Source organism: Pyxicephalus adspersus, chromosome 7, assembly GCF_032062135.1.
Source record: "Pyxicephalus adspersus chromosome 7, UCB_Pads_2.0, whole genome shotgun sequence".
Classification (NCBI taxonomy): domain Eukaryota; kingdom Metazoa; phylum Chordata; class Amphibia; order Anura; family Pyxicephalidae; genus Pyxicephalus; species Pyxicephalus adspersus.
In genome coordinates, this window is record NC_092864.1 from 57,069,276 (window position 1) to 57,082,477 (window position 13,202).

Sequence of the window (13,202 nt, forward strand, 5' to 3'; positions counted from 1 at the left end):
AACTACTATAGACCATGTCTGCACAATATGTGTCAGCATAACCTCAGCCAACAATACGAGAGCACAATTTGAGAACATTTATCATCCTCAAATGGAAGTCACTTGATGAGCAAGCTGGATCCTGGCATTAATTTTATAACATTTGCAGATTTAAAAAGAGTGAAATAACATTTGTCTGCTAATAAACAATAAGACATAACACATATCTGTTGAAAAATTCTTAATGGTTTTATTTGTAGTTCTTTGTCAATTACAGTTTGTTTTCTAACACACAGTAAAGAAAGTCTTGCAAGTTATGAAAAGCTTCACAGTAGTAACTCTAAAGAGTGAATTCTGGTCACCAAAGCCTTATTTCTTTTTAAAAAGTAAGTTCATAGTGGTTTGCTTGGGATTTATTTGCTTGCGAATCTTTAGACTATTTAAATGTAATAGAGTAATGTACAGTATTTTTTTAGTTCTATAGGTGAACCTATATGGGCCAGTGCAGATGAAATATAGGTAGCAAGGTTTATGGTTTGTAAACCTGTATATTTAAATTGTCAAGTGATACTATTGTTAAGGAGGGTTGTAAAGTATAAAAGAGAGTTTAGCATTTACTTGGATACATAATCTATGAATTTGTGCATGTTTTATGCTTGTGGTGGTTTAGCAAGGGCTCTTTCTGCTCCTCTAATAAGTATTTATTTATTTACACCAATAGTTGTATGAAAACCATTTTTGCTCCTATTGGCTTGTTTCTAGGGTAACATATTACATTTAGCATCTTGTTCATTTTTATTGGTCTTTTTGTTGTCTTGCCATCTGCATAGCTCAGTCTGTAGCATGTGGTTCAGTTAGAGTATTATGCCTTTCATAGTAAATTCTGATTTAAGTTTTCACAGTTATCATAAGGTTGATAAAAAAGGGATGAAACTTGCATAAAAGTTGTCATGCATGCTAAAATCGTGTTCTGTATGTGTCATTCACAATTTCCTTACACCTGTTGTGCTTTTCTAATAGCATAAAAGAAAAAGTATGTTGTCCTAAAGGAATCATGAATACATTGAAACATTGCTGGGTCAAAAGGGGCATCAAGTTAACTTCATGTGGATAGATTATAATACAAATGTTATATTATTCAAATGGTCTATTAAGTTGTTCTTAATTTTTTTCCAGTACTGACCAAGTAGTTGTTATTTTATTAGAGATCTCAATGAGAGAGGGCAGACCATAAACCACTGTTTTGGATGAGTCCTTTAAAGTCTGTTTATATGTATTATTATTTCTGTACCAAAATATTCTAACTGGAAAGACATAATCAAATTGACATTCATCATACAAGCATAGTGACACAAGTGACAGTAAACAGAAAACCGGCAGAAGACCTTAGGAGCTCAACCAGTCCCTTTTGAGAAAGCTGCTTCTGAATTACTCGGGTCTCTAGGAGGATTTGGGAGCCCCGAACTGTCTGTAGTGGAAAAGACTCTTGGCATCCAGATCTCCAGAGTATTTAACAGCTTCAGCAAACATTTTGACCACCTGCAAATTACACATAGACCACAATGACAAATTACAGAAAAGAAAAACAAAATGTAAGAGTAAGAATTCTTTAAGGATTTGTTGATGTGCACTGTGCATTTGAATTGCTAGCAGCATAGAGAGGTTTATTGATTAAATGTACTGGAATATAAGAGAGTGCATTTTACAAATGAAATGCACACAGTATTGTCAGTTTAGGTAATGAAAATTTGACAACTGTGTCCCAGAAAGAGAGTGCCAAATCTAAATATAAGTCGGAGCTGAAATGAACAGTTTTATACAGCTCTGTAGAATATTTTATTTGTGTGAAAATAGGTCCAATAGAAATGTGCATTGAAAAATAAATACTATAATGGTAGTGGTACTGGAAAAGTACAGAATGACTTAGGAGATGTCTACTGTCTAACCAGATTTTAATAGAATACCTACGAGCTTAAAGCTTCTTGTTACTTGACTTAATTACACTTATTTATTTTGGCAGTACATGGAGCACTGGTGATGAGCAGATTTATGTTTAATGAAGATAACTATAGAGTGAAGTCTGGTTGTTTGCTGAGGTTCCCTGTACTTTACACATTGTTTTTGTTTTTTACTAAAAGTCCAGATATTGGAAATATGCACATTCAACAGTGATTAGAAGAGAAATACAATTCTGGTAAAATTCATGAAAAATTCTGAAGAAAATAAATGCAATCTTGAAGCCAACAGGCATGTCTTAGAACCAAAAGATAAACTTTTTGGACAACAATACTACTAATAAAAATTATTTTTTGTGAACTCATTGGCCACCTTGTACCTAAAATTATTTCATCTCCAGATAGAATATAATTCATAATCGTCTTAAAAATTAAAAACTTCAGTAGTATGTTTATGATATAGCAAAATTCATAGATTAACTATTTTTAGCTTACAAGTTTATTTGCCATGACATGTTTTTGCTATCCCAATGCTTTCATGTTTGATAGAGGCAAGTTAAGCTACACATTGTGAACTGCAGTTTACAAATCTCAAACTTTCAGAGCCTAATTTATTAGAAGCTCCCCCAGACTGGAGAAGATAGACTACCATAGGACAACCTGGGTGTGTCAGCAAACCTGAAATGAATCTGGTCCAGGATTGAAAACATTCGCTAATAGCAAAATATTTTTAGAAATTAAATTCCAGGTTTGCTGGATAACCCAAATTCTCCCATGATAGGCTATCTTCGTCAGTCTTGGAGAGCTTTAATAAATCAGGCCCATTGTGATCTTCCTTACAAAGACTAGAAAGACTAGAAGTCAGTACGATATGGTCACATTGCTTTTGCAGCAGCGGCCGAGGGCAGCAGTGGGAAGGATAAATGGAAAAATAGCACTCTTAGTATTTTATTTGATACTGAAATGTAAACTGAAGATTCCATGTTCAGTTCAGGTTTAAGAGTATCTCTGGACTTTACTGCACTGTTTTGGTTCAGTTGTGTATGATAACTTACCTGGAAGTTGGTGAGCAGAGCGATGCCACTGTCAACGGCAGTTCTCCTTATCAAAAAGTTATCACGTACATATTTGGTGTTGTTGTTTGGCAGGTTAATCACCATGTCAATGTTGCCCTCTTTAATCAACCTGTAAAATGGAAGCCAGGACAGGTCAGCATTATCTTGTATTTAGAAACCTTTTGTATTCCAAGCCCAGTGCCCCTAGATGTCAAATGATGTAGCGAAAAGCTTTGGCACTAACAGAGAGAATAAAGCATGAGCATGAGTTCTTTATTTTAATTTTAAAATTTATTAATTTTGCTTAACATATAGCCAGACCATGTTGGTCATGTAGACTTGTATGGTCTAGCGTAGCCTGAGGTCTTCTCTTGCATGTGCAAACATTTAGTTTTAGGTGGCATCTGATTAATATTAGATTATGATGTATTTGTGTTCATCTATTAGTAAACCACAACATATGCCTGACTTATGCATTAAGGGACTATCCCATAGATTTATTCTACAGTTTTTATAATTTGACTTACTTGTATATTGAGGAGGGGCCAGACTGTCCTTCCTGGGAGGGCCAGGCAACTGGTGTGGCAGGGACATCATTTGCATTCAGCCAGTCTGCAGTTGCCTCTGTAGCATAAAGCTGTATACCAAAAGATCAAAACCAGGTACACATTATTAACATTTTCAACATATTTCATTAAATATTTCTGTCTAAACAGTCTTGAGATTTATACAGCTGTGCCTAAATTATTAATGTGGTAAAGTTAAATTATTACCATTGTTAAATATCTCTGTCCATAAGCACAGCCCTGTCTATCAGGAGAGGTGGGTTTCATCTTTACTCACTAAATTTTACCCCACACCCACTCTGTGACTAAACAGTAAAACGAGAATTAGCAGATTAATAAACTATTCCTTACAGTGCAGTTATATAACTGGCTCCTTAAGCTATTTCCCCCTCCCTCTGTCTGTTGAACAGTCTACAAAACGCTGATGCCATGTTAAATTCAAATACTTAAACTACTTGCATTAAATAATAAATTAAATAATGTTGTAATAATTAATTTCATATGCCTGAAGTTTAGGTTTAATGAACATGATAAATATTTCCATACCTTGAAACCTTCATCTTTGAGTGTTTGGGCGGTGCCAAGGAAGTGTGGCCTGAAGGTATGCTAGAACAATAGAAGAATACAAACAGAGATATGTTTATACTACATATATTTAATATAGTATGGTATATGGTTTCAATTTAGAGTATATGTTCGAGCAGTTCATCCAAATTGCTCCTTCCTACAGGATACCCTGTATCTGTACCTGTAGCTTGTGTTTCATGTTTCAGCTTCTTTGTGTAAGAGTATTTATTTTTATATCTATTGCATCTAAAATCCAGGGAACATTATTGAATATTTGATATCTTCTGAGGTACCCAGAGGATCCATTAAGTTTTGGACAAATGCCAAGACAGCTCCAGGCAAGATAACTATCTGCAGGCTAATTTGAACACTCATAAAACCTGTGGACTTGTTTGTGAAATCAAAAAATCCCCAAGTGTATAAGACAGGTATCTATATTAGCATTTTAGCAGCATAATTTATGTGAGCAAGGGCACTTAAAAAACATCTTGTATGAAAGTAGTTCATCATCAGCTTCATCTTGTAGATTGCCTTGTATTTTATGCTTGCTTCCATACCACCAAACCACAATAACATTGGGATGTTTTATCACTTACCTGGATTCCAATGAGAATTCCCTTCTGGGGCAGCTTGAAGCCAGTGGAGATCATGGCCTTCAGGAATGCAGAGTAGATGTTTTGTCCAAAGCAGGCCACCTTTGCAAGGTAAATAGAAATACAGTTATCTACTTAATGAATGTTTCTAATTTTCATCTGAACATAAATCTGCCACATTTGGTTTTCTCGCTAACTAAAACTCATAATACTATATGTGTCTTGTTATGATTGTCTGTTTATTAGGAAATTTATTATTAAATGCCCCAAATACCCACAGATAAAGACTACCAGTTAGTTATTATAACTTTTGCAAGTCCATAGTCATTTCCCTAATTGTCCCTCAAAGGGACTCACAATCTAATGACTCTATTTCACTAATAGAATCTATGGTCAATTTAGAGAGGAAGTCAATTAACTTAACACATGTAAGCATGTTTTTAGGATGTGGGAGGAAACCAATGCAAACACAGGGAGAACATGCAAAATCCTTACAGACATTGTGCCAGCTGAGACTAGAACCTGAGACCTAGCACTCAAAAGGCAAGAGTGCTAACCACTGAGCCAACTGTACTACACATGCATAGTGTGCTGGCCATGTGCTGGCCATGTGTTGGCCATGTTCTTTTGCACACATATTGCAAACATTGCATGTCCATTTTTATAAACTGTATTAACACAGTTATTATACCCCTTCAGACCTATCCTTATAAATCTATTACCTGAAAAAATCTGGTGACTTGACCATACCCTCAATTTGCCAAGATGTATCACTTGGGTTTACTACCAAACTTTCAAACCCCAAAATATCTCAAACCAAAATAGTATGTGAAAACTATATTTTACATATTTGTTTGGTACTATTATTTTCATGAAATTTTGGGTGCTAATTTAAATATTTTCAGCTGATACTGATAGTTTCAACACTGTTCTTATAATACTACTTGGTAATAGAAGTTGCAATAGAAAATTTTTGGTCCTGTTTTCCACATCACCTACAGAATGAACAGTTCTCTTTGCACATTATAAGAATTCAGATTATTCCTTTAACTCCAATAGTGCAAAACAATGTTTCTTTACTCAAGGCAACAGTAAAATATTATTTTTTATTTTTGGTTTTCTCATCAACTAAAATGCTGAATACCACTCCACATATAAAAGTACAAGTGGGTGGATGATATTTTGATTGTCCATTTATTATGCAATTCATTATGCTCGAATTATCCACAAACCATGATTTCTAGTTTATTATTAACATGTATTTATCTAGCACTGACATATTATGTAGTACTTTTTAAATGTCCCTACCATGAATATACTTCTTTAACATAGTCTAGGGCCAACTTAGAAGGGAAGTCAATAACTTGACATGTGCATGCATGTTTTTAGGATGTGGGAGGAAACCCACGCAAACATACAAACTCCTTGCAGATAGTGTCTCAGCAGAAACTCAAACCTGGGACCTAGTGCTGCAAAGGCAAGAATGCTAACCACAGAGCCAACTCTGCTGCCCATTCACAAGTTCTCATTAATTGAGATATTATGTGAAAACTACTCTCATTGCATATTTGTTGGGTACTATCATGTTTATGACATTTTGGCTGGTATAAACAGTTGCACACTATAGGCAGTCAGATTATTCATTTATTTGATCAAAACAACAGTAAAATATATAAATTTTATTTTTAGACAAAATGATAAATCAAGTTTTTTACAACTCAACGATAAATTAAAAATGTTTCAAATGTTAACAGGGTTACTTGTATGCTCATAGGTGTACCATGAGCACAAAACAGTGTGGGGTGAGCTTAGAAAGATGGTTTAGGAGATTGATATGCACCCATCACAGTCTATTTTTATTAAAGTAATTACATATTTTTACCATCAAAACCAAAAAAAACTTAACAACAAGTCCTTACCCATATGTACAGCTACAGGCAATATTATTTTCTGCAAAGACCACAGCAAAAATGTTAAATTCAGATTTTCGAGGCTTGCAGCTCCCGCCGTATGTTTACATTAAAAGTTTGGCAGGCTGCAATTTCCCTGCATTTTTGTAAAAACAAGTTCTGATAGCCTCTGTTGTGAAACTTAAAGATTCATTTCTCCACAATGCTTGCATTGGCCAGTGAAGCTTGTTTTTAAACTATTTTACTGTTTTTTATAGAATAAATGCAGTCAAACATAAAAAATAGAAGCCCATTAGGACAAAGAACCAAAAGAAATAGCATATGAGAGCATACAGTACCAAAACATATATTTACCTCACCAGTGGAAGCCATCTCACACCTCAACACTGGATCAGCTCCTCTAAGGCGGGGCCAAGAAAACATAGGAGCCTGTAATTTAAATTGATCAAAAATTAAATCAATGCAAAAGTAGTGTCAGTTTTTTTTCTGTATCAAACCAAGTTAGGACTTTACCTTGATGCCCACATAATCAGCAGGGATTATGGGTCTCTCTAATGTTGGGAGAGAAGATTCATCAATTTTTTCTCCGATCATAACTTTTGTGGCCACATCAATAAAGTCAATACCCAAAGTCTTGGACACAAATGGGAAGGAGCGAGAAGCTCTCAGGTTGCATTCAATTACCTAGAAAACATGTCAGGTTTTATTTGACAGGACGATATACATCTGAAAACATATCAGATTTGAATAGGCATGATCTCAACTGCCCCTAAATCTTCTTGTTAATGCACTAGCATAGCCCATAATTAATTTTTTTACCTTCTTCCTGTAGCAAGAAGTTTTATGACTCCAGGTGACATCATCACCAGGCTTCTAAAGTTCTTACAGGGAGAGGTACTGGGAGATCAGTTCCTATTGACATTGGCACACCCCCAGAACTACACCTCCCAAATGCCCTTGTTTGTGGGGAGGCTCTTTGCAGTCAAGGCAGCGATATTGTTTGGTGGGAAGAAAATGAAAGTGTGCATAAAGAGTAGGAAGGGGCGGGACAAATATAGACAGAGTTCTGTAGCCCAACAGATACCGTAGGGCTGACCACTCTGCTTAGGATTTCAGAGCAGCAAATGCGCTGTCTGTTCAAACAGGAAGTTAGACACACACTAGTTTTGGCAGATAAACAGTTATTTTGGTGGACTTCCAGCACTTTTGGAAACAAAACATGAGAAATGCTCTTGTTTTATTTTTATTTTGCTATGACATCTGCGACCTAAAGCTCACTGAAAAGCTGCATACAAGATGAATAAGTCTAGTTAACTCCTCTGCAAATTATTTTCTAGGAAAAAATATGTAATCACTTGGGATCTATACACACCAAATTTTAGGACAATCATTTAGAGTGTCCTTTCCATTTCATACAAAATGCTACGTTTACCTTATTGAAGCTACAGCTGCTATTTCAGCTAGTAATTACAGTGTTCAGTGCTGACTGAAATAATTTATCGAAGCAGTAAAAGAAATCTTACACATTTTTTAAAAAATAAAAAAGAAATGATTTAGGATTGTTCTGAAACCTTTGTGCTAAAGGTACCATGTAAATACAGTTTTCTGACCATTCATTCAGCCGGGCCTGGTATTGGAACCTAAACAGTACTTAGGATATCTCAAAAACTGAAAATTCAAGAGGTAATTGAACTAAAATGCATCATATTGAGCACATTTTGACCCTTTTTTTTTAATAAATAGTAAAAGCAAATACGAAAACCCCAGTACATTTGCCTGTAAAGACAATTGGCCTGATTTATTAAAGCTCTCCAAGGCTGGAGAGGATACACTTTCAGCAGTGAAGCTAGGTAATTCAGCAAACCTGGAATGGATTTCTTAAAAGTAATTTGCTTTTTGTTAACCAATGTTTTTAATCCTGGACCAGATAATTTCCAGGTTTGCTGGTTCACTGATGAAAGTGTATCTTCTCAGTCCTTGGAGAGTTTTAATAAATCTAAATCTCTCCAAGACTGGAGACGATGGACTATCATGGGAAAACTGGGGTGATCCACAAACCTGGAATGGATCTAGTCAAGGACTGAAAATATTTGCAAAAATTAGCACATGATTTTAGGAAATCCATTCCATGTTTGCTGGATCTCCTAGGCTCTTTTATGATAACCTATCTTCTCCAGACTTGGAGAGATTTAATAAAGCTGGCCCATTGCTTCAGTAGGAACAGGTTTCTTTTGAAAGCAGGAACAGAATAGAGAGAGTTGGATTGGAGATGGACACGCAACCTCCATTTTCAAAGCTTTACAAAGCAATTTTGATTGTGTCTATATATGAACAGTGCAATAGGCATTACATTGCCCAGTGCACTCCATGATTTAAAAGACCTGCTCAGGCATACCTCTATTTATCATTACTACATGCATGAAGACTAGTGATGAGTGATTTGGTCAATACATGCATGCATATAGAACTGGGAATGGGGAGAATGAGGCACATTTCCATTTTTACCATTGGGTGGGTATATTTGCAGGTCCTCTTGCTGGTCTCCTTATCTTGTTGTAGATAAGGAGACCAGATAGATTGGTCGGATTATAAAGAAGAGACAAACAACTAGGTTTTAAGTCTCATAAGATTTCTCTGGGGCAATGGTTTGTTTGGCATGGTTAGGAATAAGATCTTTGTATCTGTGTAGAAATTGTGAATTTGAATGTTCCTTGGCTAATTTTTATTAGGATCAAATAATACTAGTGTGCTATATTCACTCTATGCCCCTTTCTTTTCTGAGCAAATGTATTTATACTATTTTGTTTAAGAATCAAATGCTCTTGGGTATTTTCTCTTCTAAGGGAATGATCTTAAAATATGTTCTATCCAAGAACATTTACTAAAGAGAGAAAACCTCCTGACAACATTCGATCCTTTAAATGAAAGATTTGTCTCCCATTGACATCAGTGGGGTTTGACTTGAACATTAGAAATGGTGAAAGTCAAAGAATTTTTACCACCGCTCCATGAACCAGGTACGTTTGTTCATCCCTACACATAGTAAGTCAAATGTTCTTTTATATCTTTAAAAACTGTTTTATCACTTTCATGCTGTTTATATCCCAAAATACTAGAAATACCTACTTCTAACAGCCATAAAATATAGCAAATAGTTCTGGCATGATGGATGATAACACTTTAGGATATCTTAGAGCTGCATTTTTCCATTGCTGCAAATATAGGTCAAATACATTCTTCCTAATTCATGCAACAAAATGCAGCTTTAAACACAATTTACTACACAGGACAGACCAAAACCAGAATGTGTTTCTGATCCGTGTGTAACTCCAAGCACATCCTGACAGGTGACGCGTTTCCTCTGACAGCACCCTGGTATTACTGTATTATATTGTCTGATAGGGCATCTTTTTTATTATCAATGCCTTGTCAAGTTTCTCCTAGAATGGTGACTGACAGATCAATAGTCTGCTGACAGAACACTGAGATGCTGGCATTATGCAAGCAGTCACATACAGCTGTCTTCATGCAGTTCCAGGCAGGGGAAGAAAAAAACAACATGAGCAGCTCCCACGGAAAGGAGATTTCATTGTAAACTCTCATGAATCTCAGTTGAATCATAGATATTTGCATACCACCAATAAATATAAAAACCAAGAAATTATTGTAACTGTAATCAGTAATACCTAGCCGATAATGAGTTTCAGCTGATGCTACCTGTCCATAGACAGATCTGTAGCAGACAAATGCCCCCAATAGTGTAATCTAGAACAGTAAAAGATTGTTTTCCAGAAAATCCACCACCGATAAAAAGATGTGTGAATATGCAGAAGTTCACTAATTAGACAAAGTCACACATTTTCTTTTAAAGCCAGAATAAAGTTACAGTGTAATATCTAGATCATTTTATGAAATATATGCAGTCCAGGTACTATGTAGAGTTAAGATCTCAGTATTTTCCACTTTACAGCCAGTTATGGAACAGCAATTTTCCAAGTTCTTTGGAAAGGGTTCTATGGGTTTGTTGTGGCTGGTCATATTCACTGATGCCTGCATAGTTCTGGGGCCAAAGCCATGTGGAAGGGTCAGCTACATTACACAGATGATCTCTTAAATTGTCTCTACAAATATAACACACACACTGATCACAATAAATTGGTTTTAGCAAGGATTCCCCGAGACCTGAACATAATTTTTAAGGGTTCTTTAGGGGTAAAAAGGTGGAGAAAGGCCAAATTAGAATAACTACTTATGCATTGAAAAACGGTTCTCTTCACCCTGAAGTACAATACCTAATACCTGCTATTGTATGAATATTTCAGCATCAGCATTGAAACTAAATGGCAAATATTTATTGTTAATTATATGCAGTCAATGAAAAGTGCCTGTCTTCCTGTAAAGTAATTGCCATGGGCTGGTTTCACATAGATAGCATAGATATTGCTGTAAGCAGTATTTGACAGAGCTGTATAAGCAAAATAATTAACCTGAATAATGAATATAATGGCAAGTTGTGCATGTTTCAGTCTTCTCAGATTCTTTAGGTAAGATTCTACATGTTAGATTAGTTTTGATCCCTCCTAAATGTGTGTATAGCAAGGCCACATCCCAAACAATATAGCTACAAAACATTAGGGGAATGACCAAGTACCGGGACTTTTGAGGCCATTCAAATAGAATTCCAAACCAAAAAATATAAAATAGATAAATATTCTACATGTGTCAAGTTCACATCTTGATAGCCTGGCTGCAGGAAATGACTATCAAAGTAACAGTCACAGGGGTAAGAACCAGGAGGCTGAAGGTATATATTGTAGACTACTGAGAAAAGTGGATCACACAGTGAGGACAACTGTTCTCCAAGAAGAATGGCTCTGGTTCATTCTAGTTCCTTGTTGTGACAATACGTCAACAAAATGCAGCATCTGTTGTGTAAAAACACTGATTCAAAATTATTTTTATGTTGTCTTATATCCTGAAAACTCATTGATAGTAAAATAAAGATAACTACTGTAACAAAAAAGTTAAAACCTTTTATGCATTGTGTTCCACTTAGGTTAAGCTCTGACCACTGCAAAGGGACACACACAAGCCATATCTTTAAAAAAACAATGAGAGAACTCCATATTCCCCTTACAATCATTTGCTAATATAGTAGCTGACAAATGTTTTCAAAACTAAACGAGATCCATGCTTGGTGTGATGGATCATCAAGGATCACTCATTATAGTCTATCTTCTTCAGTCCAGTCTTGGACAGCTTTACTAAATCTCACCTAGTGTGTACAAAATTAGAGTAATAAAAATAAAAAACAATTGCATCTTAAGACACATTGGAGTTGATGTACTTAAGGAGTTTTGACTTTTTACATAGCAAGTTGAAATATCACTTTGCTAGGGATGATTCAGTGAAGAAGATGGAAGCTCTGCTGACTTCAGCCAATGATGTATATGCAAAAAACATGTTCTTTCACATTTCTTTGCATGTGATTGATTATTCGTATCTCATTCACTAAGTTTAATATGCAAAAAAGTAAAACTTGTTTTCAGTTGTATGCTGAATCAATGTATTTAAAAATACTATGGTTTCTGCCTTAGTTTTTATTACATGAAAAAATACAAAGGGTAGGCAAAAAATAAAGGTTTGCCCTCAGCCCATGGATGTTTGAAAACAGCCTTGCCCATACCCCACATTCGTCATTCAGAGAACAGGGCATGTGTACAAATCTGCCTAAAACCATGTAACACAAAAATGTACTGAATTTGTATTAAGATTTCATTTATGCTAAATGTTGCTTTGGTCACAAATCACATATCACAAATGAATAGTTTTGACAGAAGTACAGTAAAAAATTGTTTAGAAGGTTGTGTTTACCACCCCAGTGAGTTAGCTGCCCAATTCCTACATGTTCACTTACCAGAACCTCATTTCCTCTAACAAGGAACTGCACATTGAAGGGTCCAGAAATAGCAAAAGCGTTTGCAATTTTCTTGGTAGCAATTTTCACCTGCAAATTACAGGAATGAGGTTAGTGTTGAAGAGCCACTTTCAATAGTTTTTGGAGAGACAGTTTAGTTACATAAGGCAAACACAGATCGTTGTTCCATCTATAATCTTCTCTATCCTATACATTACATTTTTAAATGGTTTTGCTGATTGGGAAGTAAATGTACAACCTTAAAAAGCAAATTAACACCTTTCCCAGAATTCATCATTTACAGACCAGTCTAGAGGGAAATAACTTTCTCAATAAATATCTTCTCAATAAATAAATTCTCAATAAAATAGACTCAATAGTGCATCAGCAATTTTTTTCTTTGCAACAGTAGGTATTTTCTGAGTGTGTTTTATTTCTTCATTTTTCATTGTAAATACCCAAAAAAAGACTGGAACATTGGTATAAAAACATTGATGTTAACAACGAGTAATGACTATTTTATTTCCCTGCTTGTAAATTTACAAGGGATTTCATATCCTATGTTTTTAAAAAGCATCTGGCAATAAGAAAAACATTAAGGGTCTACCCTGACCCAAGAAAAGCAATTAAGGTCAGATAAACTGATCTATCAGTTTTACT

The 13,202-nt window shown here is 35.3% G+C and overlaps 1 protein-coding gene across 1 annotated transcript in view; it reads right to left on the reverse strand.

The window, feature by feature from the left end:
• Positions 1 to 207: 207 nt before the first annotated feature.
• CPS1 (carbamoyl-phosphate synthase 1) overlaps positions 208 to 13,202 on the reverse strand; it is a 64,476-nt gene continuing 51,481 nt past the window's right edge. The window contains exons 31-38 of the mRNA XM_072418552.1: positions 12,543 to 12,632; positions 7,139 to 7,309; positions 6,980 to 7,054; positions 4,719 to 4,817; positions 4,102 to 4,161; positions 3,517 to 3,626; positions 2,990 to 3,119; positions 208 to 1,518 (exon numbers count right to left, since the gene is read on the reverse strand). Coding sequence (XP_072274653.1) covers positions 1,420 to 1,518; positions 2,990 to 3,119; positions 3,517 to 3,626; positions 4,102 to 4,161; positions 4,719 to 4,817; positions 6,980 to 7,054; positions 7,139 to 7,309; positions 12,543 to 12,632 — 834 coding nt within the window. The 3' untranslated portion in view covers positions 208 to 1,419. The remainder of the gene's footprint in view (positions 1,519 to 2,989; positions 3,120 to 3,516; positions 3,627 to 4,101; positions 4,162 to 4,718; positions 4,818 to 6,979; positions 7,055 to 7,138; positions 7,310 to 12,542; positions 12,633 to 13,202) is intronic.